This window comes from Corythoichthys intestinalis, chromosome 16 (assembly GCF_030265065.1).
Source record: "Corythoichthys intestinalis isolate RoL2023-P3 chromosome 16, ASM3026506v1, whole genome shotgun sequence".
NCBI classification, from domain to species: Eukaryota; Metazoa; Chordata; class Actinopteri; order Syngnathiformes; family Syngnathidae; genus Corythoichthys; species Corythoichthys intestinalis.
The window spans coordinates 3,805,998-3,833,869 of NC_080410.1; the positions used below are offsets into that span (position 1 = coordinate 3,805,998).

The window sequence follows — 27,872 nt, forward strand, 5'->3', positions numbered from 1 at the left end:
ACCAAAACAGTGGATAAATCGTTAAACTTACAAGAGTAGAGATGACGGGAACACACTCTCATTCCAGCAGAAATATGATCAAAAGAAATGCTTTTCCGACGAACCGCTGCAACCCAGCCATCCGTCGTGCCTTCGTGAACCGCTGCAACCCAGCCATCCGTCGTGCCTTCGTGATCTGATATTTGGTCCTCCATGCAGGAAAACGGTGAAAAGTGAGTCCAGTTTTCCTCGGCCTTTTTTTTGTCGCAGGAGACACTGTTGCACCCGGTAACACAACAATACACACCCATATTTTCTTTCTAATACACCGAAGGAATTAGCTTAGCACTACCACACGTTACAATCCCCGTTGAGTCTGCCGGACCGGAAGTAAAGGATATTACCAGCATGGAGGCGTAGCCAAACAGTGACGTAGTACGTCCCATTCCCTATTATTATTAGCGCGGCGCAACGCGCACAACACAGCTTATTTACACACCAACTAGCCTAGCTAGCGTTAGCTCGAATCGATAATTGAAAAAGAACACTCGGTTTGCATCATATTTGGCGAATTTCACACACAATATTTACCTTTTCAGCTTGTCGATTGAGTGCGTGGGTCTTTTCGCCGATTGCGTGTTTTGCGGGCCGCGGTCTACGTTTCGGCCAACGGCCGCGCGCCGTCTACGCTCGTCCACAGTCTACAGTTGCACGCTCCGAGCTCCGACTTCTGCGACCCCACCTGCCTGCCGATTTTGGTGCATTAAGGGGATCAAATTGAGCTCAAAGAGGCTGTGGAACAAAGAATAACTATAATAATAAAACCGAGGAACCACAATAGGTTACGTAAATCAAACATTGTCACCTGCATGTCCATACTGTTCAGTTATGGATGTGTTCTAAGTCAAATAAAATCAAATCAACTTTTATTTGTTTAGACCAAATCACAACAAGTTATCTCAAGGAGAAAACAAAACATGTTACGCTGGATTTCGACCTACTTGAGCATTGTAGCTTCCCCCCAGGTAAAACTACTGCCCAACCACACCTGGCATCCTGGTAACACCACTGTCGATATCGTTAAGGAAAAGGCGGGATAAATTACTCTTGATAGGCCCTCCATTTTTGTCAACAAAACTCTTCCAAAAATGGAAACATCTCTTTATAATCACCTTGATAATGTGGACTTACATTTGTCCAGTTTCACCGATATTCACTTTTGCTGTTAACATATTTTTGGGAGAAAACAATCCCCTTTGTTTTTTTCTCCACTATGGGTGTGTTCAACTGTTCGTCAGGAAATTAACTGCCTGATCTCGTGCCAAACCATCGACCCAGTAGATGGCGATAATGCCCCAAAATACAAGGGGTACTGCCAATAAAACCAAGAAGAAGAAGAAGACTCGCCATTTTGTCTCGACGTGTCCAGCATTATGGTCTAAAAAATCATTAGCTAATCTTCGTCTCAGCGTTTAAAAATCAAGTGGGGATAATGTCCGCGAGACCGGCTGGAGCAAACTTCCAGGAGCATCTTCGTGGAGTGAAAGAGGAGCCCCCACGTCACCGACCCTGGACTGTGTGCAAACTAGGGTACAAACTAATGCACAACAAGCTTGTTCTTAGCAGTCTAGAAGGTTGGTTCACTTTCGCTCATAAGTACACTGTATATGACGGATCGCGGTGATGAGAACTAATTTTTTAATGTTAACAGTAGTGCTGTCAGGGGATTCCAATAGGGAACGGGACGTACATTGTTCATTGTTTGGATACGCCGCCATGTTTGTTTACTTCCGGTCCGGCCGACACAACGCGGATTGTAATTTGTAGTAGTGCTAAACTAATTAATGGCGTACCGCACGCAGGCTATTTTTAGACCGTGACGTCGCATCGTAAAGCCGAAGTGGGACATTATAGACCCGCCCTCGCATAGACCCAACGTAAAAAGTGCTACTTTTCTCCGGTAATCTTTCAAAAACAAACATGCCGATCACGCATTGCTTTTTTGGAACTTGTAGAAACGACTCTAGACATTACGACACATGAAGGATGTTTTCTTCATACGTTTCCGGAAACCAAAAACTCGACAGGAAAAAATGTGAAGACCGAATCAACTTGCTCGGACTTTAACACCAGCTCGGCGAATCCATTCACGTTTCATATGCAGTAAACATTATGTTGGGTTGTCATGGTCTTTCAGAGGACAAAGAGGTAAGCCATTTTTATATTTTAACTTATTTTTTAGCGTAACGTTGTGCCGTACTGCTTCTGTCTGGCAATGAATGACCTGAAAAGAAATACAATGGTATCTGACTGCCACTGTTACCGTTTCTGTTATATACAGTGGGGAGAACAAATATTTGATACACTGCCAGTGGGTTTTCCCATTGGCAGTGTATCAAATACTTGTTCTCCCCACTGTATATAAAAAACAACTTTAGTAAGGGGGAAGTGTAAATAAATTATAGGATTAAGATGTGTTATCAATGAAAAAATTAAAAGTGTTCGTTGGCTGTCACCGAGTAGCATTTGCGATCGCTACACACAGCTAACTAAATTACCCCCAAGAACGATAAGAGACGTAGGACAACCAGAGGATATATAAGAAAGACAGGGCTGATGGTAAAGGATAGCTTGTTGAAACAGGAGAATGTCATTGTCAGTCGCGTCGATAAAAAAGCTAAAGCTATGCTTAGGTCGGCTCGTTTTTTTCGTCTTTTTCAGCCTTCGACACTAAAGCCATCTCTTTAACTGAACATTTTTATGTTCTTCCACATTTTTGCCAGTGAATTTGGCACCAGGCACATCATTTTCAGAGAGAATTGGTAGGTTTAACTCTGTAAACATCTCCTTCGTACACGATTTCCATTCATTTCCTATTAGGGACAAACGGTGGCTTGTCCTTACTTAGCAACAGTAGCTAATGTCATGAATGTTAATGAGTGGAAGCGACGTGTTGCTTGCGGTACGCCATTCGTTGTATTCAAAAGAAAAAATGGGTGTGCATTGTTGTGTTACCGCATGTTCTGCCAAAACGTCCTATGTCGGCGAAACGTTCTACATGAGGCAAATTTGACACCCAAAGTACTACAGTGCGATCTCAACTTGCGTTGTTTAGGTGCATACATGCAGAACGTACTAAAAAATGCCTTAAGAAAATACTTAACTGTAGTTAAATCAAATAAGGAAGGTTTAAATACGCTACGTGACTAATGTGGTCAACTGCTTCAAAGCTACCACAAAAAAAAAAAAAAAAAAAAACAATGGTTAAAACTATAAGCAGGTAATGCATGCAAAAGGTATTTTTGAGGCAATAAAAAGGTAATAAAAACTTAATAAAAACAAAAATAGTGAGTTCTCGCCGCTTTTAACCAATGTGCGGATGCTTGCGCAAGCGCGCTGAGCGTTGTGTAGGACGTTCCGCCGCGTAGGTAGGAATAGCGTACTGCGTGAATTTTTAAACCGTGACGTCGCCATAGTAATGCGTAAGTGGGACATTATCAACACGCCCTCGCATACAAACCCTGTTATTCCTGCTTTTTTTCTCCGGTAACCTTTCAAAAAAGAACATGCCGATCAAACACTGCTGCTATGGAACTTGTAGAAACGACTCTAGACATTGCAACATATGAAGGATGTTTTCTTCATACGTTTCTGGGAACTAAAAACTCGGAGGAAAAAATGTAAAGAATGGATCACCTTGCGCAGATGTCCAAAAGACCAGTTTAACGCCAGCAAGGGGAAGCCATTCACATTTCATATGCAGTAAACATTTTGTTGGGTTGGCATGGACCTTCAGAGGACAAAGGGGTAAGCCATTTTGATATTTTTTATTTATTTTTTTGCGTGGCATTTTGCCGTGCTGCTTCGGTCTGACAATGAATGACCAGAAATAAAATAAAATGGTATTCATGTCACTGTTACCTTTTCTGTTGTAAAAAAAAAAAAAAAAAAAAAAAAACTTTAGTAAGGCAAGTGTAAATAAATTTTAGAATTTAAGATTTGTTATTAATGGAAAAATGAAAACTGTTCGTTGGCTGTCAACGAGTAGCATTTGCAATCGCTACACAAAAATAGCAAGACATATCCTAAAATATGCTGATGATACAGTCATTGTCAGTCTACTCCAGAAACATGAATCCCAGCATGGCCCCGTGGTCGACGAATTTGTTAGTTGGTGTGATAAATCTTTTCTCCACCTTAACACCTCTAAAACTAAGGATATGTTGGTAGATTTTAGGAAAAAACAACCTGCTCCTCCTCAACCAACTAGTATAAAAGGTAACAGTATAGAGCTGGTGGATCAGTATAAATACTTGGGTACTGTGATAGACAGTAAACTCAAATTCGATGCAAATACAGAGAATATCTGCAAAAAGGGCCAACAACGATTGTACTTCCTAAGGAAGCTTAACTCTTTTAATGTTGATAAGGCTATCTTGTCCTTGTTTTATAAGTCTTTTATTGAATCGGTTCTTACTTTTGCTTTTATTGCCTGGTATGGAGGAATTAGCCTGAAGGAGAAAAATAACATCAACCATATTGTCAAGGTCGCGAGTAAGATAATAGGCTGTCCACAGGTCTCCTTAGCACATAATTATGAAAGGCAGGTCATGAGGAAGGCAAAACACATCCTGAATTGTGTACAACATCCCCTTCATTGCTCGTTTGAGGTCCTCCCTTCAGGCAGGAGATTCAAAGTCCCTGGTTTTAGGTTAAATAGGACAAAGAACTCCTTCCTACCCAGTGCAATTCGGTTGCTAAATTTGCACAATTCTTGCACTTAGATGCAAAACTGTCTATGGCATTTTAAATTTGTAGTCTGTGTTATTTTATTGTATGTGTATGAGTGGTTGTGTTATTTTTTATCTGTATGCTTACCTGCTGTAAGACAAGTTTCCCCTTCATAGGGGACAATAAACTTAAACTGAACTGAACTGAACTAAAATGCCCCAAGAACGTTCAGAGACTTAAGACAACCAGAGGATAAAATATAAAAGAAAGAGAGGGCATATGGTGGTAAAGGACAGATTGTTGAAGCAAGAGAATGTCATTGTGAATGGCGTAAGGCAATGAACACAAGAAAAAGGTGTCGATAAAAAGCTAACTCTGGATCAGGCTGGCTCGTGTTTTTCAGCCCTCGACACTCAAGCCATCTCTTTAACTGAACATTTGTATTTTCTTCCACATCTTTACCAGTGAATTTGGCACCAGGGACATCATTTTCGGACAGAATCGGTAGGTTTAGCTCAGTAAACATCTCGTTCGTACACTATTTCCATTCATTTACTATTAGGGACAAACGGGAGGTTGACCCGCCTAGCCACCATTGCTAACGTCACGAATATCAATGAGCAAAAGTGGCGTATTGCTTGCGGTACGCCATTGCCGAACACCTGGTGAAACAGCGTCTCCTATGATGGAAAAGGGGTGAAGAAAACTGCACTCACTTTTCATCGCTTTCCTGCATGGAGGACCAATAAAGGGGACCAAATATCAGACATCACAAAGGCATGACGGATGGCTTGGGTCGCGGCGGTTCATTGGAGAAGCTTATCTTTTGACCATATTTCTGCTGGAATAAGTGGTAATACTACATTTCATTCATCTCCAAAGGATGGGGTGGACGTGCAAGTGATAAACACAGAATAGAAACAAGTGGGATTCTAGATAAACTACCTCTTGGTGATATGGTGTTGGCAGATGGAGGGTTTGATATATAAGACAGTGTGGGGCTCGTGTGCAGAAGTCAAGATCCCTGAGCCAGATTTATGCAAGTGATGTGGAGAGCACTAGGAAAATTGCACACCTCCGAATTCATGTGGAACGGGTAATTGGGAACATTCGGAATAAGTACACCATTTTGTCAAACAAGGTTCCCATTAGTTTTGTGCTACCGTGTAAAAGGGGGGGTGTTACCTTCCTTGATAAGTTTGTGGTCGTTTGCTGTGCTCTTACAAACATGAGACCAAGTGTGGTTGTGTAAATACTATAACATGACTTTAACAACTTCTTGACAAACTGTAACTGCTTGTTGCTTACTTCAACTCTTCATAATTAACAGTTGCAACATTTACAGGGTGAGGTGAATTAATGTTATGTTATTTTATTTGGAATATGCACTGACAATGTTTGGACAGTGTTGTAGACAAGAACTGGGACTGGTAAGTTGCAATAGATTAATTTCAAGTAATGCAACTTCTACAATACAATATTTGAACTGACAGTTTAAAATCTTTACATTAGTGCTAATAAGGCCCACACTCTGACAGGGGCAGCAAGTATTATAATATACAATATTATAACAAATACTAATGTACTATATAAATTAGAACTGAAACGAATACTCGAGCAACTCAAGTTTTAAAACTGATCAGAGTAATTTTATTCACCTCGAGGAATTGTTTAATTTTGCCAGCTCTAAGCATCACGTTTTGCCCGGACTACTTTTAATGCGGGACAACGCACTGACGTCACGTGCGTAGAGGAAGAAGCAATTAAAAAAAAAAAAAAAACTTACTGCAGCCGACAGCCGCTAAAAACTACGCCTGCATGATGCTAGTGTGGTAGCAGGTAGTGTCCGATAAGTCCCATAGATATCGCATGCATTTAGGACTAGATGCGAAATGACAGACTCGGCCGCGTCTGGGCAGCGTTAGTAAACAGCCAACATCTTTAAGCAGTAGACTTCTCATAACTAATAAATATAACGTTACTGTTACTCACTCACGTAGATGTAACGTTAGCCCTTCGGAGGGCTAGGTTTCTATTGATTATGACCACTGTCGATGCTTGGCTAACGTGTCTTAAATACAGGCTTTTTTAAAAATTAAAACATAATAAAGCTAACTGTCAGTTTTAGCTCAGTAGTCATTGCTGAATAAAACACAAAGTAGCACTGGTCCCTAATGTGCTCCAATACAGCAGGTATCATACATTTATTTTGAACACTGCAAAATTTATCAGTACTTACAGTTTAGACTACTTAAAACTTAACTAGAACTTAAAATTAGCTTGACACAAATGGAAATTAAATTGAAACACATGGGAAAAACACGTAGCTTTCAAGTGATGTGTGTTATCAAGCATAACTACATTTTTAGGTAAGAAATATGTTTAATAAGATCTAGAAGTATTTTGAGTGAAAGCAGTGAATTTTTTTTCTAGTCACATCTGAGATGCAATTGTTGGCTGTTTTCAACAATGTACATCGAAAATAAAGACATTGACTGAAAATGGTTCAATATTGGATTTTTTTTTTTTGAGATATTGGAGATCTTTTTTTCTCATGTATATTAATAATTGCTCTTTACCTAAAAAGATGTTTTATCCGATTACTCCGATTAATCGATTTAATTTTCAGTCGATTACTCGATTACTAAAATATTCGATAGCTGCAGCCCTAATATAAATACAAGATTACACTAAAACGTGTCTTTGTCAAAGCAGTTTAAAGAAAAAAACTATTCACTGGCTTTACGTCAATAGCCAGCAGTTTTGTCACAGATTACTTGAAAAAGTAATTTAATTACTGATTACACTTCAAAAAAGTAATCTAGTTACTTTATTACTTGATTACTTCATTATCAAACTAAGTTACTTTAAAAGTAATCTGTGACTTTTTACCCAGTTTTCTCCCTTTGCCGCTTCAACATTAGAATGACAACAGAAAAATGTCATCACATGTAATTGACTTTCTGATGATTGAATTTAAAAGGGGAATATCAGAATTTTTCACATAAACACCGTTGACTGGCGCTAGCTCAGCCAATTCGGTGCCCTGAAACTAACAAATATCTGACAAACTGCTTGGAATTTGTTGAAATATACTCCACCGACCAATTAAACCCCGCTAACTCTAAGATTAAGCCTAATGTCAAAACTTCTAAATTTCGGGTTATGCTTAACAGCATATCAGTGCCAATGTAAAACAATGCAAGCTGACTGCACAATAATCAACAACACACAAGTGGATTGTACAGTGCAATAAACACAAAGGTGGTGGCGGGCACGGATACGCGTGCACAACCCGGAAGTACTCCTCTCAACACACACGCGGTCAATTTGGCATCAAAAGGTGGCGGCAACTAAGCACTTTACACTCAATCGGACTTACAACACATCCCACAGATGCTAAACGAACACATCACTTCACGGCATAAATGTGCAACACGCATATGATGTAAACAAAGCTTGCCAACTTGGAGCGATGACTGCCCGTCGTTACTAACGCGTTACTGACAACACTGATAGCCAGGCAGAATAAATATGTACATTAAGTTCTTGCATTTGCATTTTGAGTATTGCAACTTCTCAAATACAATATTTGAACTGACCGTTTAAAATCTTTACATTTACATAAACAGTCAATGAAGGCAGGTCTTCCAAATTGTTGCTCCATGCCTTCTTTGACAGCAAGTATGGGTCGACGCTGTTGATTAAAGTAATTTTTTGAAAGGTACCGGTTTTGAGCCTCAACTGACAGCTTTCCCTGTAAATCGCACCACGACTTCGTTTTTATTTTTATTTTTTTTAAACATAATTCCTGCAACAACAAAAAAAAACTCTCCCACGGTGAAGTAAACCGCAAGACCGGTTACAACCCGTGTTGAGTCTGCCGGACTGGAAGTAAGCAATGTTACCAACATGGCGGCTTATCAAAACAATGATGTGGTACGTCCCATTCCCCATTTTTAATTGCAGTTAATGTGAAGTCAAGGCACTTTGGATGACTTTTATGCTGGATTGGAAGCAAACAAAACACAAACAACAAAATTGCAAAGATGAATTTTCTCCAACATAGATCAACTTTGGGGGCACAAGTTTGCAAATGAAGAAATAAGATTTGTTTGTGGTCTTGGTCTTGCAGATGTCGGCCGAGCCCATCGTCCTGAGCACCAGGAGTCAGCATGCATTGAGGAGGAAGAGTTCGTACACATTAAAGGTCATCCTAAGCATTGCTTTTTCTTCATAAGTACAGAAGTATTTCAGTCTCATATAGTCATTCCTTTTATATCATGGTGTTGTTTACTTAGTAGCCGTGCATTGGACTCGTTAGCCGACATTAAGGTTGCACCACTGCATCAAAAAAATTAAAAGATTTCCTTCTATGTAAATGATTTGCTTTGTTTGAAGTAATCACATTATGTAAATAAAGTGGGGCAAATAGGTATTTAGTCAACCACCAATTGTGCAAGTTCTCCTACTTGAAAAGATTAGAGAGGCCTGTAATTGTCAACATGGGTAAACCTCAACCCATGAGAGACAGAATGTGGGGAAAATAAACTGAAAATCACATTGTTTGATTTTAAATAATTTTTTTCCAAATTAGAGTGGAAAATAGGTATTTGGTCACCTACAAACAACCAAGATTTGTGGCTGTGAAAGAGGTCTAACTTCTAACGAGGCTCCACTCGTTACCTGGGTGGCGTGGCTCAGTGGTAGAGTAGTTGTCCCCCAAACCAGAGGTTTGTGGGTTCGATTCTCCGCCCTAATGAACTCGTCTAAGTGTCCTTGAGCAAGATACTGAACCCCACGTTGCTCCTGGTGCTGCGTCACCAGTAGGTAGATGGCGAGATAGTGTAAAGCGCTTTGAGCGCCTTGAAAGGTGGAAAAGCGCTATATAAGTATAACACCATTTACCATTTACCTGTATTAATGGCACCTGTTTTAACTCATTATCGGTATAAAAGACACCTGTCTACAACCTCACTCAGTCACACTCCAAACTCCACTATGGCCAAGACCAAAGAGCTGTCGAAGGACACCAGAGACTAAATTGTAGACCTGCACCAGGCTGGGAAGACTGAATCTGCAATAGGTAAAATGCTTGGTGTAAAGAAATCAACTGTGGGAGCAATTATTAGAAAATGGAAGACATACAAGACCACTGATAATCTCCCTCGATCTGGGGCTCCATGCAAGATCTCACCCCGTGGCGTCAAAATGATAACAAGAATGGGGAGCAAAAATCCCAGAACCACACGGGGGTAGACATGTGCCGGTTTCACGGTTTACCGTGGTGTGAAAACGTTGCGGTTTCAAAACCACTAAAATTTTCCGTCATACCTTAGTACGGTATTCGCTATTCTTCATGTGCCAAAATGCAGCCGAAGTGGATTGGTGCGGCAGCGCTCACCCTTCCCCTGTTTGTTGCCGTCAGTGTCAGTGACGCTATTCTGCTAAACAGCCAGCAAACCCCAAAACACACCCTCCAAACACAAGGCGTACTTTTCTTCAATTTATTGAGCTCTCAAATCGTGGAAAAATATACAAATGAAAACATTTAAAACGTACAATTCGATTTTTCCACGTGTGATTAGGTTCAACAGGATAGCAGTGGCACCATTAAAAAGTTCGCCAAAAACAAAACACACATTTTCCTTTCAAATTCAATATACAAACTAACTAAAACTTACAAAGACGAATGATAGGCGAGGCTAAGCTGGGAGAGCAGCTTCGTCGAGGTTTTATGTCTCACAGCCGCTGAGTGAGAAACAAGCTTGAATGAAGGGGGAAAGAAAAAGGATTGCGTCAAAGATCGCTAATTGAGGAAGGAGGTCTAACTCCTCACTTTTTTTTTTTTTTTTAGATGAAACCTTTCCTCAACAATATTTACATTTTAACTAATTTATAAAACTAACTTATACATTTTTAACTAACTTATTAACTTATGAATTCTTTGTTCTTTTTAACACAAAGGCATGGCATCATGTAGACCAGAGTTGACACAGTGGCTGAAAATGGCGAAACTTCACTTGAGCTCCCCCCCTCAAAAAAAGTCATACAGTATATATTCTTATTTAGAAGTGTTTTTACTTTTTTATAGCAATTATTTTGTTCTTACTCTAATATTGAGCAACTTGAGCTGTGGCTGTGGGTATAGTCTAGGTTCTACTTATTTTAATTTTATATAAAATATTTGTTATTTTTTGTTAATTTATCTATTTTCACATTATATTCATGTTCCAATTTGCAAATATGTTTTGAAAAAAAAATCCTGTACAATGGAATTAAAAAAAAAAATTTTTTTTTAAACCCATACATCTCAAAATTTTGGAGCTATAATTGCAATACCGTGATACTGTGAAACTGCGGTATTTTTGCTCACGGTTATCGTACCGTAAAAATCTCATACCGGCACATGCCTACACGGGGGACCTAGTGAATGACCTACAGAGAGCTGGGACCACAGTAACAAAGGCTACTATCAGTAACACTATGCGGCGCCAGGAACTCAAATCCTGCACTGCCAGACGTGTCCCCCTGCTGTAGCTAGTACACGTCCAGGCCCGTCTGCGGTTTGCTAGAAAGCATTTGGATGATCCAGAAGAGGACTGGGATAATGTGTTATGGTCAGATTAAACCAAAATAGAACTTTTTGGTAGAAACACAGGTTCTCGTGTTTGGAGGAGGAAGAATACTGAATTGCATCCGTAGAACACCATGCCCACTGTGAAGCATGGGGTTGGAAACATCATGCTTTGGGGCTGTTTTTATGCAAAAGGACCAGGACGACTGATCTATGTAAAGGAAAGAATGAATGGGGCCATGTATCGAGAGATTTTGAGTGAAAATCTCCTTACATCAGCAAGGGCATTGAAGATGAGACGTGGCCGGGCAGCACGACAATGATCCCAAACACACAACCAGGGCAACAAAGGAGTGGCTTCGTAAGTAGCATCTCAAGGTCCTGGAGTGGCCCAGCCAGTCTCCAGATCTCAACCCCATAGAAAATCTGTGGAGGGAGTTGAAAGCCCGTGTTGCCCAACGATGGCCCCAAAACATCACTGCTCTAGAGGAGATCTGCATGGAGGAATGGGCCAAAATACCAGCAACAGTGTGTGATAGGATTGTGAAGGGTTACAGAAAATGTTTGGCCTCAGTTATTGCCAACAAAGGGTACATAAAAAGTATTGAGATTAACTTTTGGCATTAACCACATACTTATTTTCCACCTTGATTTGCAAATAAATTCTTTAAAAATCAAACAATGTGATTTTCTGTTTTTTTTTCCACATTCTTGCTCTCATGGTTGAGGTTTACCCATGTTGATAATTACAGGCCTCTGTAATATTTTCAAGTGGGAGAACTTGAACAATTAGTGGTTGACTAAATACCTATTTGCCCCACTTTATATACTACGCGCAATGCACTGTAAAAACTGATCAGGGTTAAGTGATATTTACAAAATAAATATGAGTATACTATTCAGAATGAAAAAAGAGTGAGCTGTTTGGAACTGAACTGAGCTGAATTGACCAAATTTGAATAATTTTTTAACTGCATTTTATTCCGTTTTTTTTTTAAGTGCAGAAAATAGATCAGTTTTACTCATTAGGAGATTTAATTTTAACCACCTGACGTACATTGCCTCCCAAGGCATTTTTCATCAGAAAATTTTGTAACCTTGGGTGGGGATCTAATGTAGCACATCTAGGTTGCTATTTGATGATATCTAGTGTGAAGTGCGCGAGTGATGTCGTACCATTAAAAAAAGTTACCTCTTTTTAAAAGAGAGGACCGGAGGATGTGTTCCAACTATAGGGGGATCACACTGCTCAGCTTCCCTAGGACTGCATACTCAGTGGTACTGGAGAAGAACCGTCTGGAAGTCGAATCTCTGATTCAAGAGGAGCAGTGTGGTTTTCGTCCTGGCCGCGGAAGAGTGGATCAGCTCTATACCCTCAGCAGGGTTCTCGAAAGGGTCATCGGCGTTCGCCCAACCAGTCCACATGTGTGTTGTGGACTTGGAGAAGGCGTTCGACCGTGTCCCCCGCAGAGTCCTGTGGGGGGTGCTCTGGGAGTATGGGGTATCGGAATTCCTGATACGGGTGATCCGGTCTCTGTATGACTGGTGTGAGAGTTTGGTTCGTGTAGCCGGTTGTAAGTCTGCTCCATTCCCAGTGAGAGTTGGACTCCTCCAAGGCTGCCCTATGTCTGCCCTAATTCACCGGTTCTGTTCATCACCTTTATGGACAGAATGTCCAGGCGCAGCCGAGGCACTGAGGGGGTCCGGTTTGGTGGCCTCAATATTGCATCTCTGGTTTTTGCGGATGATGTGGTGTTGTTGGCTTTATCGGGCCGTGACCTTCAGCTCTCACTGGAGCAGTTCACAGCCGAGTGTGAAGTGGTCGGGATGAGAATCAGCACCTCTAAATCCGAGACTATGGTCATCAGTTGGAAAAAGGTGGAATGCCCTTTCCAGGTCAGGGGGTCCTTCCCCAAGGGGAGGAGTTCAAGTATCTCGGGGTCTTATTCACGAGTGACGGAAAAATGGAACTGGAGATCGTCAGGCGGATCGGTGCGGCATTTGCAGTGATGCGGCTTCTGCATCGGTCCGTCTTTGCCACGACGGACCGATTTACCGGTCGATTTACGTTCCTACCCTCACCTATGTGCTGTAGGTCTGATATAAGCGGACGAAATGAGTTTCCTTCATAGGGTGTCCGGGCTCTCCCTTAGAGATAAGGTGAGAAGCTTGGTCATCCCGGAGGGGCTTGGAGTGGAGCCGCTGCTCCTCCACATCGAGAGAAGCCAGATGAGGTGGCTCGGGCATCTGATTAGGATGCCTCCGGTGAGCCTCCCTGGTGAGGGGTTCCGGGCACGTCCCACAGGGAGGAGGCCACAGGGCCAAGCCAGGACACGCTGGGGAGACTATGTCTCCCAGCTGGCCTGTGAACGCCTTCGGATCCCCCAAGAAGTGCTAGCGGAAGTTGCTGGGGAGAGGGTAGTCTGGGCTTTCCTTCTGAAGCTGCTGCCCCCATGACTCTACCTCAGATAAGCAGGAGAAAATGGATGGATGGACCATGCATAAATAATATGCTTTTCCAAATTTTCCACAAAGGAAAGACGCGGTGGTAGTCCCTAAAACATATCAATGGTTTTCTTGTGTTTTGCAGGTTTCAGAAAATATCTTGGCGCTGACGGGCAGCAGCCAGAATCTCCTGGCATTAAAGAGGATGTTGAGTGCCCCCATATCAAAGGGGTGGAGCAAAAGCCCTGTCAACAGATGCAACTTTTAATCAAAAAGGAGGAGGAAGAGCTGCTATATGTTGAAGAGGAGGAGCATATCACCAAGTCGACTGGCGAGCCCTTACAGAGTGAATATGGTCCGATTGAGGCCAGCAGAGGTGTGGAGCCCCTAAGGGGCAGCAGCAGCTCAACAGAAGGATTGCAAGCACACATTTTCATCGCTCTGTCAGACATAAATGGTGCCACGTCACACTCACCTTGCAATGATGATGGTCATAAGAAATCTCACTGTGACGACAAACTCTGCAAATGCTCTCAGTGTGGGAAAACCTTTGCTCATAAGAAAACTTTTCGTATGCATATGAGGAGGCACGCTGGCGATAACCAATTTTCCTGCTCAATTTGTGACCGAAGATTCGCTTGGAAAAAAAGCTTAATAGAACACACAAGAACCCACACTGGTGAAAAACCTTTTGCCTGCTCAGTTTGTGGTCAAGGATTTGCACAAAAGAAATCCATGGAAATACACACAAGAGCCCACACTGGCGAAAAACCTTTTTCCTGCTCAATTTGTGATCGAAGATTCGCTTGGAAGCAATACTTAATAAAACACACAAGAACCCACTCTGGTGAAAAACCTTTTGTCTGCTCAGTTTGTGGTCAAAGCTTCATTGAAAAGAGAAACTTAAAAAGACACACAAGAACCCACACTGGTGAAAAACCTTTTGTCTGCTCAGTTTGTGGTCAAAGATTCACTGGAATGCAACACTTAAAAATACACACAAGAACCCACACTGGCGAAAAACCTTATTCTTGCTCAGTTTGTGGTCAAGGATTCTCTCAAAAGCAACACTTAAAGGGACACACAAGGATCCACACTGGTGATAAACCTTTTGTCTGCTCACTTTGTGGTCAAAGATTCACTGAAAAGCAAAACTTAAAAAAACACACAAGAACCCACACTGGCGAAAAACATTTTTCCTGCTCCATTTGTGACCGAAGATTCGCTTGGAAAAAAAGCTTAATAGAACACACAAGAACCCACACTGGTGAAAAACCTTTTTCCTGCTCAGTTTGTGGTCAAAGATTCAGTCACAAGGTCGGATTAAAACAACACACAAGAACCCACACTGGCGAAAAACCTTTTGTCTGCTCAGTTTGTGGTAAAGGATTCACTGAAAAGCAAAACTTAAGAAGACACAAAAGAATCCACACTGGCGAAAAACCTTTTTCCTGCTTAGTTTGTGGTCAAAGATTCAGTCAAAAGACCACCTTAGAAGGACACACAAGAACCCACACTGGCGAAAAACCGTTTTCCTGCTCCATTTGTGGTCAAAGATTCGCCTGGAAAGGTCGGGTTAAGAGGCACGTGTGTGTTGATGTGAGAAGCAGTAGCCAATGACTGTTTTGCCTGTCATCCATGCTGGCTTCATCTGATGTTTTGCACGCAGGATGATTATATTCTGTAGAGCTTTCTTAAATCTTGAGGATTGGCACTTTTGGTGCCCTGTTTTGTCTAATAGTTGTATGAAGTACATCCACCCTATTGATTAAATCTCAGCTGATTCAACCCTCTCAAGTTTGTCATGTTTGTGTGCCTTCTCCGTTGTTTCCTTTTCATTCCAGCACATGATTCAGCTGGATGGGCGGTGCTGTGCAACACAGCAGTGGCGCATTAGAAGCGCTCATTATTTAAAGACTCCTGTCACCATATGTGAGTGTCGGACTATTGCGTAGTTTGTTTTACCTTACAACTTTACTTTTTTTTTTTTTTGCCTTTTCTGACCATCGACGCCTTTGCCTTGGTTGTCTTGCCGACTCGGTTCGTGCCTCTTTTTGTTTGTATTTTTTTCTCGCGTGTTCTGGTGTGCTCCCTTGTTTGTTTGTTTTTTTGTAATAAATTCTATTCTAAGTTCATTGTTTACAGAGGAGGCGTTACCATTGTGCAAAAACGACTTTTTTTACGATAAAAAACAATGAAATTTTCTAAAAAACAATTCGAGGTCGAAAATGAAGATGATTATGATTATTATAATTCTATAATAGTGCCCAGTGGGGGAAAGTTAATTGCAGATTTAGACTGTGGTGTCCAGTAAGGAAATCTTCAGTGTCTTCAAATTGGTAGGATATGTTTTGTAGCCATCATATTATTTGTTGTTGCTCTTGCTTCTGCCGTTCAGAGCGCTGTTGGTTATTGGTGTGCAATTTCTTTTAGTGTTGTGAAAAGAGGGTGTTAAATCAAGGCTTATTGGCCCCTTTAGTTTTCAAAAGTGTTCGTGTGTCATTGCCCCGTCTAGCTGCGGCAACTTGCATGATAATACACGGGCGCTTTTTTTTTTTTTCCTTTCCGATACAAAAACTCCTACACTGTGTACTAGTGGCCTAGTAGTAGTACGTAAACTATCCAGCATGTGTGTCGTGTGTACTGCCTTCGTGCACGCCTTCTATGGAGAAAACGTGCAAGCATGACAAATTTTGACCGAAACGGCTGTTTTTGGATGGGAAAATCTAAAACAGATCCTCAGCACCCTCTGCTGTGAGTGACTGCCACCGCCCCATACCAGCCCCTGCGATGACTATCTCTCGACTCTGCTTCGAACTTTAAAGTGCTTGTACCTTACCGCTGTTGTTTATGAATGAAAATAATTAATACCTTGTTTTCGTTGTCCACTACATTTAAATGTACTTTTCATATTTAATCCTTATATTCAGAGGAGGGTGGAGTAGCCAATTTTTTTTAATCAAGAGAAACGTTACTTCTAAATAATATACCCAAAAGTACTATATAACCATACTATGAATATAAAACTATACAGTGGGGCAAATAAGTATTTAGTCAACCACCAAATGTGCAAGTTGTCATACTTGAAAAGATTAGAGAGGCCTGTAATTGTCAACATGGGTAAACTTCAACCATGAGAGACGGAATGTGGGGGGGGGGGGGACAAAATCACATTGTTTGATTTTTAAAGAATTTATTTCCAAATTAGAGGGGAAAATAAGTATTTGGTCAACGACAAACAAGATTTCTGGCTGTCAAATAGGTCTAAAGAGGTCTAACGAGGCTCCACTCGTTACCTGTATTAATGGGACCTGTTTTAACTCATTATTGGTATAAAAAACACCTGTCCAAAATCTCAGTCAGTCACACTCCAAACTCCACTATGGCCAAGACCAAAGAGCTGTCGAAGGACACCAGAGACAAAATTGTAGACGCGCACCAGGCTGGGAAGACTGAATCTGCAATAGGTAAAATGCTTGGTGTAAAGAAATCAACTGTGGGAGCAATTATTAGAAAATGGAAGACCTGCAAGACCACTGATAATCTCCCTCGATCTGGGGCTTCATGCAAGGTCTCACCCCGTGGTGTCAGAATGATAACAAGAATGGTGAGCAAAAATCCCAGAACCACACGGGGGGACCAAGTGAATGACCTGCAGAGAGCTGGGACCACAGTAACAAAGGCTACTATCAGTAGCACAATGCGGCGCCGGGAACTCAAATCCTGCACTGCCAGACGTGTCCCCCTGTTGAAGCCAGTACACGTCCAGGCCTGTCTGCGGTTTGCTGAGAGAATTTGGATGATCCAGAAGAGGACTGGGAGAATGGGTTATGGTCAGATGAAACCAAAATACAACTTTTTGGTAGAAACACAGGTTCTCATTAGTGACGGGATCTGTCGTTCACTTGAGTAAACGAATCCATTCCGGATCGTTCAGTAAAAAGATTCGTTCAAACGAATCGTTCAACGAATCGTTCGCCCCCTCATCTCCCTCCCCGCCCAAATGAATCGTTCGGTTACTGAACGGGAAGTGACGTTGCCGAACGAATCACCAAAGACCGCTTCGCAGTATAACTGAATGGGAAGTGACATTCTTGGTCCCGCCCTCTCTCTTGAAGACAGGCTCCTCATTGACCGCTCGTCGTAGTTTCAGTAATGAGTGGCAGGCAATATCATTCTGCTTTCACAGACAGCCTCGTCTCCCTCCCTCCCGCTGCTGCAAAAGCGAGGGAGAACTTCCGCGTCGTCTGTCCTAGTTCTATGGGTTCAAAGTCATGGCTTGTGCTTGCATTTCGATTTAGGACACGGTTAAACATTCTCCTTTTGTGGGAGGAGTGGGGGTTTGGGGTCGGGGGCGCACGGACTTTCTTTAGCATGTTCTTGATCACATATACAATGCTGCTGCTAGCCTGCTACCAGCCAACGCAGCATGCTTGCTGTCACGAAAATAAAAATAAATCGAAAGTTTAATTTCTAAATATGGAACAACCAACACATCATATTTACCTCTCGCTCTGTTGTATTTTTGTTTTTATGCTCATCACTATTATTTTTAGTCACTATTGTTAAAACTGTAAGTGTAAATAGCTAGTTGTCGAATGTGCTGCTCTGAAATAAAGACAATACTGCATTTTGATATTTGACAGTTTAATTGCAAATCAGTATTAAGATGATCGTATTGAATTTTTGCACTGGTATTAATAAATAAAATAATCCGGTCAGCTCCCCTGTCGTCCCCGCATCTCAGATCGTCAAATGCTGACGAGAAATGATTGTTTGCGCTTTACGATGTCGCCTTTCTACCCTTATTAGTCTGTTAAGAAAAATGTAGACATATTGCGACATCTCCCGTGTCCGCGTGCGTTGTTTTGGGGCGCTTGAGTAGCGCATGATGGACGGATTGACATAATTTGTCAAACCAACCAACACCTGACACGGAAAAAAAAAATAAAACACTCGGAAAAAATTGACATGTATATACAGTTTCATTGCAAATCAGTATTATGGTGATCATACTAAATATTCTTTTTTTCTGTGCACATATGAGGTAAATATCGCTGCCATGAAGCCTCCATATAGTGACAGTTCTTTGCCCCCTTCATTGCCGTCACGCGACCGCAGCTCAGCTTTTGCTTGCCTCGTAGCTACCAGTGTTTTAAATTACTGTAAATTTGATAGTATGTCGTAATAGGTAGTCCCGAGTCTGTTGAGAAAAGTAGTACACTAAACCATGCTCGCTAGATTTCTGTGGTGTTTTTGTCTTTTTGAGCTGCATTTGATAGGCTCCACGTTAACAAATATGTGACAAAGTCCTTTCCTTTCATTTTTTGATTCGTTCACCGCATAGTCATTACTGGAAAGTCACGTTAGCTGCAAGCTAGGTCAGGAACCGGAGGACCGAGTCACTGAACGGGAAGTGACAAAACTCAGTCTTGCCCCCTTGCCTGCACGCTGGCTGCTTATTGGCCACACATGGAAGTGAGTGACATACGCCCTGATTCTGTTTCCGGTCCCTCCCCTGCCCGCGATGAGGCTGGCGACTGATTGGTCGTGTGCGATGTCAGAAGATGCTGCCGCTTGCTCAACGCCCTCCCACGCAGTGAACAAGCACCAACTTCATAGAACGAATCAGTGCAGATGGTGATTAGTTCGGTCTCGTTCACCCAAACAATTCGTTCAAAAAGAACGAATCGTTCGCGACCGATACAACACTATTATCCACTTGGTCCTCTTTGCTTCTTATCTCGACGACGTGTCCAGCATTATGGTCTAAAAAGTCCTTAGCCGATCTTCGTCTCAGCATTCGGAAATCAAGTGGGGAAAATGTCCGTGAGACCGGCTGGAGCAAACTTCTAGGAGCATCTAGGTGGAGCTAAAGAGGAGCCCCCACGTCACCGACACTGGACTGTGTGCAAACTAATGCACAATAAGCTTGTTCTTAGCAGAGTAGAAGGTTGGTTCACTTTCCATGATAAGGACACTGTACATGACAGATCGCGATGTTAATTCATTTTTAATGTTAACAGTAGTGTTGTCGGGGGATTTAATCACAGTTAATGCATATCTGTCAACCCGAGGCCGTTGGCAATCTTACAAATAGTGACGCATGCCTTTACAAATTGGTGACTAATCTTACAACGTTGTATATGGCGTGTAATATGAAACAAAACTCAATTTTTAAAATAATGTGAGTTTATTGGTAATATTGTAACATATAACCTGGTGCAATCAAAGAACAATATCTTCAGCTACATCATGATTACTAAAATTTGACAGTGACTTTTCTTATAATTGTATGTAGCACTTTTGACAATTTCTATCATGTCTTGATGGCTGCACTTCATGGCACTTCAGCTTGCAATTCAGTTTGACTTGAAGGTAGTTCGTTAGTGTGTCCAATTATAAATTAAAAAGGTCAATTGATAAAATGAACTTCCCGGTGCAATCTTTGAGTCTGGGAACATTTCTTTTGCTAATTCTGAGAAGTGATCAGCAGTAGTTGCGGGCAAATTGTGTTTGGCAACAAATTGGCAGAATGAAATCTCCGCTTTTATCACTTTTCATTCTGCAGACTTCATTTTTATGACCAGTGTTGTTAATCTTACTTTAAAAAAGTAATTAATTACAGTTACAAATGAAACTCGGTTACCTGAATATAAGAGAAATTAGTTACTTGGCAAAGTAACTGGTGTGACCTATCATGTTTTTGTTTTTTAATTAAAAAAAAAAAAAAAAAAAAGTAGTAACCTTTGCTATGTTTGGAAGTCATTTAATGTTGTGAATCAACTGTTAAAATTGGTAAAATTGCTCCCGTTTTTGCATTAGTTCCCTTCTGTCCACTTTCGACATGTGAACATTTTAAAACTGTTTCATCATTTAAAGATAGATTCAAGTCAAGATTTTGCCGATTTAGGAGTATTTTAGATAAAAAGTTACTTAGGTTCGCTAGGAGGGTTCACTACAACAGAGCCTTTCTGAAAAGTCTACTAGCTGTTTACTAATGCCGCCGAGTCTCATTTCGCATGTAGTTCTATATGCATGTGATATCTAGGCGTAGATTGTAGGCTGTCGGCTACAGTCAGGAAATATTGGAGCCATCTAGCCTAGCATCGCGTTTGCTACAGCGTCACAACAAACACTCTTGTCTCTCCGCGTCTCTGACTTTTCTCGCGTCATTTAACCGATGTAGTATCGAATAGTAACGCATATTGTCTTGTTGCCGAAACAGTGACAAAATCCGAACAGAGAAGAAAAATCCTAATGTACTGAAAACATACAGATTTTAAACATACAGCGTACACATTTAAAAATCAATGCTCACTTGTACAAATTACGCTGAAACCGTACAACTTGACAGGTATGTTAATGTGATGTCAAGGCACTTTGGATGACTTTTGTGCTGGATTGGAAGACAACAAAACACGAATAAACAAAAAATGGCAAGGATGAATTTTCTCCAACAGAAATCAACTTTGGGAACAAAAGTTTGCAAATGAAGAAATAAGATTTGCTTGTGGTCTTGGTCTTGCAGATGTCAGCCGAGCCCCTCGTCCTGAGCACCAGGAGTCTGCATGCATCGAGGAGGAAGAGGAAGAAGAAAAGTTCGTACACATTAAAGGTCATCATAAGCCTTGCTTTTTCCTCTTAAGTACAGAAATGTTTTTCAGTCTAATATAGTATTTTTCATTCCTTTTTTATCGTGGTGTTGCTTTCTTAGTAGCCGTGCATTGGACTTGTTAGCCGACATCAAGGTTGCACCACGGCATCGACAAATTGAAAGATTTCCTTCTATGTAAATGATTTGCTTTGTTTAAAGTAGTTACATTAAGTAAATAAATATTATAGTCTACAGAATAAAAAAGAGTGTGCGGTTTGGAACCGAACTGAGCTGAATTGACCAAATTTGAATAATTTATTAACTGCATTTTAATCCGTTTAAAAAATAAATAAATAAAATCGGTTAAGAACCACTAAGTCGAATTTCATTAATTTTATCAAGACAGTCAAAAGTGCAGAAAATTGATCAATTTTACTCATTAGAAGATCTTAATTTTACCCACCTGACCTACATTGCCGCCCAAGGCATTTTTCATCAAAAATTTGGTAAACTTGGCATTAAACAACATTTAGTACTCTCACACAGTGTTAGGGTCACGACAGTAGGTAGATAGATTTAGGTACCTTAATTTTCTAACTATAAACCACTTCTTTTTTCCCCTCATTTTAAATCCTGCAGTTTATTGTCCAGTTCGGCTTATTTGTTGATTAATTGGGTTAATAGCTAACACTTAATTTGACAGCGGCGTCATAATACTGCCGTAAGACCGTCATAATTATGACATGACACTATCATGGGCGTTGATGAACTCTATTGATGTCCAGCTCTGATCTTTTCCATCCATTCAAAAGTGAGATCATTTGCCGAATGACACAAAATAATATCTGTCATAAGCATTGATTAGTGCTCATCGCAGTGTCATGTCATACTTAGCATGGTCTTATGACAGTCTTATGGCGCCACTGTCAAAGCCGGCCCGTCTCATTGGTCCATAGAACATGGTTCCAGTAATCCATGTGCTTTGTTGTCATGTCTTCAGCAAACTGTTTGCGGGCTTTCTTGTGTACCGTCTTCAGAAGAGGCTTCCTCCTGGGGTGACAGCCATGCACACCAATTTGATGTAGAGTGCGGCGTATGGTCTGAGCACTAATAGGCTGACCCCTCACCTCTTCAATCTGCAGCAATGCTGACAGCACTCCTGTAACGAGTCATGTGACATTTTGGAGGGAAAATGACCAGCAGTACTCAATTTGGACATTAAGGGATGTACGTATTTCCTTAGGGGGTGTACTCACGTTTGTTGCCATGAGTTTAGATATTAATGGCTATATTTTGAGTTGTTTTGAGATGAAAATAAATGAACGCTATTACTAGTATATAAGCTGCACACAACTACTTTTCATTGTGTCAAAGTGTCATTTTGTCAGTGTTGTCCCATGAAAAGATATACTTAAATATCTGCAGAAATGTGAGGGGTGTTCTCACTTTTGTGATACACTGTACTTAATAGGCCGCCATGCCAATGTTTTAAGCCAGGGGTCCCGATCTGCCGGGCCGCGGACTGGTGCCGTTCCGTGGCGCATTTTCTACCGGGCCGCACAGAAATAATAATTTAATAACGACCGCATTCTGGCCGAATTAACCCTGTGCCCCTGCTTAACACACCACTATCCCTGTCTACTCTAGATATAATACTAGGGGATAGATTAGAATGTCGTCATAGAAATCCATTGATTGGACTGCTAGCAGTACATCTTGTTTGTGTATATAATATATCTATGTGCGCTTGTCCTCGATAATAACGTATTAATACAAGGCCGCGGGCGCAGTACATTTGTTCCCGGAAATGATGAGCCCCCACACGAGCGAAGATGACTGGAAAACAGACATCTTTGGAGATATTTTTACGGCGAAAAGGGCACCTGACGAACCTCCAACCTCGAAGACCCACGAACTGCGAAGGAGTGGATTCGTGACCCGTTTGTGAATAAATCGAGTGATTCGAGCATGTCTGTGCAACAGGAGGGTCAACTTGTAGAGATAGCAAATGACGGCGACCAAAGGGGGCGTTTCGAACGGTTCAATACAAAATTGAGTATTGTTGCATCCCTAGTAAATACGAGTACAAAGCTTCCGTACGATGTGTTTTAACTAAGTCATCACAAGAGGACTAAAGTTTGGTGGTAAACCTTTGGTCTTCAAAACATTTCAACCGAATATTGCATTTTTTGCTATTTTTGGCTGATAGTTTTCAGGCCCGAGTTTTCGGACGCATCTCTAGGCGGAACAATGTTTTTTGCGTATCAAAATAAAACCGCATATATTTTCACAATATTTTTTTTGTATGGCTTTTTAAAACCGCACCATCAACTCAACTTTTCCAAGTTTTGCACAAAGGAAAGACGCGGTGATAGTGCCTAAAATATATCAATGGTTTTCTTGTGTCTTGCAGGTTTCAGAAAATATCTTGGTGCTGACGGGCAGGAGCCAGAATCTCCTGGCGTTAAAGAGGATGTTGAGCGCCCCCTAGTTAAAGAGGAGGAGCCAAAGTCCAGTCAACAGATGCAACTTCCAATCAAAAAGGAGGAGGAAGAGCTGCCATACATTGAAGAGAAGGGGCATATCACCAGGTCGACTGGTGAGCCCTTAAAGAGTGAAGATGGTCTGAGTGATGCCAGCAGAGGAGCAGAGCCTCTGAGAGGCAGCTGCTCAACAGAAGGATTGCAAGCAGACATTTTCATCGCTCTGTCAGACCGAAATGGTGCCACGTCACACACACCTTGCAATGTTAATGGTCATAAGAAATCTGACCGTGAGGACAAACTCTGCAAATGCTCTCAATGTGGGAAAACCTTTGCTAATAAGCAAACTTGTCGTACTCATATGAGGAGGCACACTGGTGAAAAACCTTTTGTCTGCTCAGTTTGTGGTCAAAGATTCACTGAAAATCAAGGCTTAAAAAGACACACAAGAACCCACACTGGCGAAAAACCTTTTGTCTGCTCGGTTTGTGGTAAAAGGTTCAGTGGAAAGGAAAAGTTGAAAATACACACAAGAACCCACACTGGTGAAAAACCTTTTTCCTGCTCTGTTTGTGGTAAAGGATTCAGTCACAAGTGCACCTTAAAACAACACACAAGAACCCACACTGGTGAAAAACCTTTTGTCTGCTCCGTTTGTGGTGAAAGCTTCTCTGAAAAGGGAAGCTTAAAAAGACACACAAAAACGCACACTGGTGAAAAACCTTTTTTCTGCTCTGTTTGTGGTCAAAGATTCAGACAACAGAACGCCTTAAAACAACACACAAGAACCCACACTGGCGAAAAACCATTTTCCTGCTCTGTTTGTGGTCAAAGATTCAGTCACAAGAGCACCTTAAATGTACACACAAGAACCCACACTGGTGAAAAACCTTTTTCCTGCTCTGTTTGTGGTAAAAGATTCATTCATAAGAGCAACTTAAAACAACACACAAGAACCCACAATGGCGAAAAACCTTTTGTCTGCTCAGTTTGTGGTAGAGGATTCACCGATAAGCAAAACTTAAAAAGACACACAAAAATCCACACAGGCGAAAAACCTTTTTCCTGCTTAGTTTGTGGTCAAAGATTCACTGAAAAGCAAAGCTTAGAAATACACACAAGAACCCACACTGGCGAAAAACCTTTTTCCTGCTCAGTTTGTGGTCAAAGATTCAGTCAACGGAGCGCTTTAAAACAACACACAAAAACCCACACTGGCGAAAAACCTTTTTCCTGCTCCGTTTGTGGTCAAAGATTCACTGAAAAGCAGAGCTCAAAAATACACGCAAGAACCCACACTGGCGAAAAACCTTTTGTCTGCTCAGTTTGTGGTAAAGGATTCACTGATAAGAAATACTTAAGAAGACACACAATAATCCACACTGGCGAAAAACCTTTTTCCTGCTTAGTTTGTGGTCAAACATTCAGTCACAAGTGCACCTTAAAACAACACACAAGAACCCACACTGGCGAAAAACCATTTTCCTGCTCTGTTTGTGGTTACAGATTCGCCTGGAAGAATCGGGTTAAGAGACACGTGTGTGTTGATGTGATAAGCAGTAGCCAATGATTGGTTTGCCTGTCATCCATGCTGGCTTCATCAGATATTTTGCACACAGGATGATTGAATTCTGTAGAGCTTCCTTAAATCCTGTTGAGGATTGGCACTTTTGGTGCCTTGCTTTGTCCAATAGTTGTATGATGTATATCCACCCTATTGCCTAAGCCTCAGCTGATTGAACCCGCTCAAGTTTATGTGCCTTCTCAGTTGTTTCCCTTTCATTCCAGCACATGATTCAACTGGATGGGCGGGGCTGTGCAACACACCTGTGGCGCATTAGAAGCACTCATTATTTAAAGACTCCTGTCGCCATATGCAAGTGTTGCACTATTGCTTAGTTTGTTTTACCTTACTAGTTTACTTTGTTTTTGCCTTTTCTGACTATCGACACCTTCCCCTTGGTTGTCTCGCCGACTCGGTGCGTGCCTCTTTTTGTTTGTATTTTTTCTCGTGTGTTCAGACGTGCTCTCTTGGGTTTTTTTGTAATAAATTGTATTGTAAGTTCATTGTTGACAGAGGAGGAGTTACCATGGCGTAAAAACGATTTTTTACCATAAAAAAGCAATGAAATTTTCTAAAAACCAATTTGAGGTCGAAAATGAAAATGTTTATGATTATTGTTCTATAATAGTGCCCCGTGGGGAAATTTGGCTGCAGATTTTGGCTTTGGGGTCCAGACAGGAAATCTTCAGTGTCTTCAAATAGGTAGCATATGTTTTGTAGCTATCATATTATTTGTTGTTGCTGTTGAGCTTCTGCCGTGCAGAGCGCTGTTGGCTATTCGTGTGCAATTTAGTGTTGTGAAAAGGGGGCCGAGGCTTATTCGACCTTTTAGTTTTCAAAAGTGTTTGTGTATCATTGCGCCGTCTAGCTGCGGGGATTTGCATTATAATACATGGGTGCTTTTATATCCAATACAAAAACTCCAACACACACTGTCGGTGAAATGGAGCACTGTCTTTGTAGTAGCCTGATAATAGTACGTAAACTATTCAGCATGCGTGTCGTGTGTACTGCCTTGCATGGAGAAAACACGCAAGCGTGACAAATTTTGACCGAATCAGCTGTTTTTGGATGGGAAATTTTAAAACAGATCCTCGGCACCCCCTGCTGTGAGTGACTTCCATTGCACCATACCAGCCCCCGCCGATGAAAATCTCTCGACTTTACTTCGAACTTTAAAATATTTGTACCTCACAGACCTTTTTTATTTTTATTCATAATGAATATATTGGTTTTGTTCAGTCCACTACATTCAAATGTAGATTTCACATTTAATCCTGATATTCAGAGGAGGGTAGAGTGGCCAAATTTTTTAATCAAGTAAGAGAAGCGTTACTTCTAAATAATATAACCCAAGGAAAACTACTTATCCAAAAATGTACTCGAGTGAAAAAGTATTCGTTAAAAAGAATACTCAAGAAATGAGTAACATTGTAACTGCTTCCAATGTCAGTTTTTTTTGTGTGTGTAAATAATGATATTTATCAATTTATTTATGGTATATGGTAAATGTTTTTTGTCTCCGCACAATTTCATTTACATGAACTGTGAACTATAACATCCTGTAATACATGACCATATTAGTCCAAAAAGATGACACAAAAACCATTGAATTCGAACCACATTACAACACTATGACATATGGCCCATCCAAAAAGCATGCGTGCCCTCTAGTGGAAAAAAACATTGTTACCTCTGATACTTCTGAGTGGTATAATGGAGTCATGTGGTTATTGTTGCGACGTCTCATTGGTGAAACTGAGACAGCCATAGTTGGCATCTCTGGCAAAAAGTCATTCTGTAGAATAAAGGGGGACAAATGTCATGACGAGTTTTGCCCAAAGCAGCAGAGTAAGAGTAGTGTTTCTTCTTTATAAACCTACTCAAGTAAGAGTAGAAAGTACTGTGTGGTTAAACTACTCCAAGAAGATTGTTGTGTATTTGTGTACTTTTAAATTAGAACGCTCAGGCCGTTGTGGGTGAACACCATGTAGCACACGTCTTTATTCTCGCTACTTTTTGCACTGCCGCACACATCAAAACACAAACATATATTCCCGCACACCCAGACATTACATGTCAAATAAGGATGTGCTTCTCAGGGCAAACCAATCGATCTAGAATTACATCGATCATCCTATCAATATATTACATCCTCCCTTTTTAGCTTGAGAGTAATCACTTGCATAAACACCACAGCTGTAAATTATGTCTTTGCTCTGTTAACACAGCCTTTTAAGCACAGTGAATAAACAAACTTTTCAAATGACTTTCCCTTTTTTTCCACTTTTTTTAAAAAATTTAAACACTGATGTTAACACAAGAACAAATACTGTACGTAATATGCACATGTAACTTTGAGTCTGAACGTGACTTAGATGTGAGCACGGCATAAGTATCAATTTAACTCATCGTCCCTGAACTTCGTAGGCATCTTCACAGGTCTCCCACTTCTGGTGCTGAGAAGCAGTTGAAGTAGGAGTGTTCAGCTCACGT

General features: G+C 41.1%; 1 protein-coding gene across 6 annotated transcripts; it reads left to right on the forward strand.

Annotated features, from left to right (window-relative positions):
• The first annotated feature begins 1,371 nt into the window (after positions 1-1,371).
• On the forward strand, positions 1,372-27,782 carry LOC130931937 (gastrula zinc finger protein XlCGF26.1-like). 6 transcript variants are annotated; one of them, XM_057861178.1, is made up of 5 exons: positions 1,372-1,613; positions 8,846-8,920; positions 21,264-21,350; positions 23,743-23,928; positions 25,601-27,782. In XM_057861178.1, exons 1-5 carry the CDS (start codon positions 1,472-1,474, stop codon positions 25,651-25,653), a joined length of 543 nt encoding a protein of 180 aa, XP_057717161.1. In that variant the 5' UTR covers positions 1,372-1,471; the 3' UTR covers positions 25,654-27,782. The 6 variants fall into 6 exon arrangements, with proteins under 6 accessions (XP_057717161.1, XP_057717155.1, XP_057717157.1 ...); XM_057861172.1 differs by having other exon boundaries at positions 23,743-27,782; XM_057861174.1 differs by lacking the exons at positions 21,264-21,350; positions 23,743-23,928; positions 25,601-27,782 and adding an exon at positions 13,878-16,829.
• The last annotated feature ends 90 nt before the right edge of the window (positions 27,783-27,872 follow it).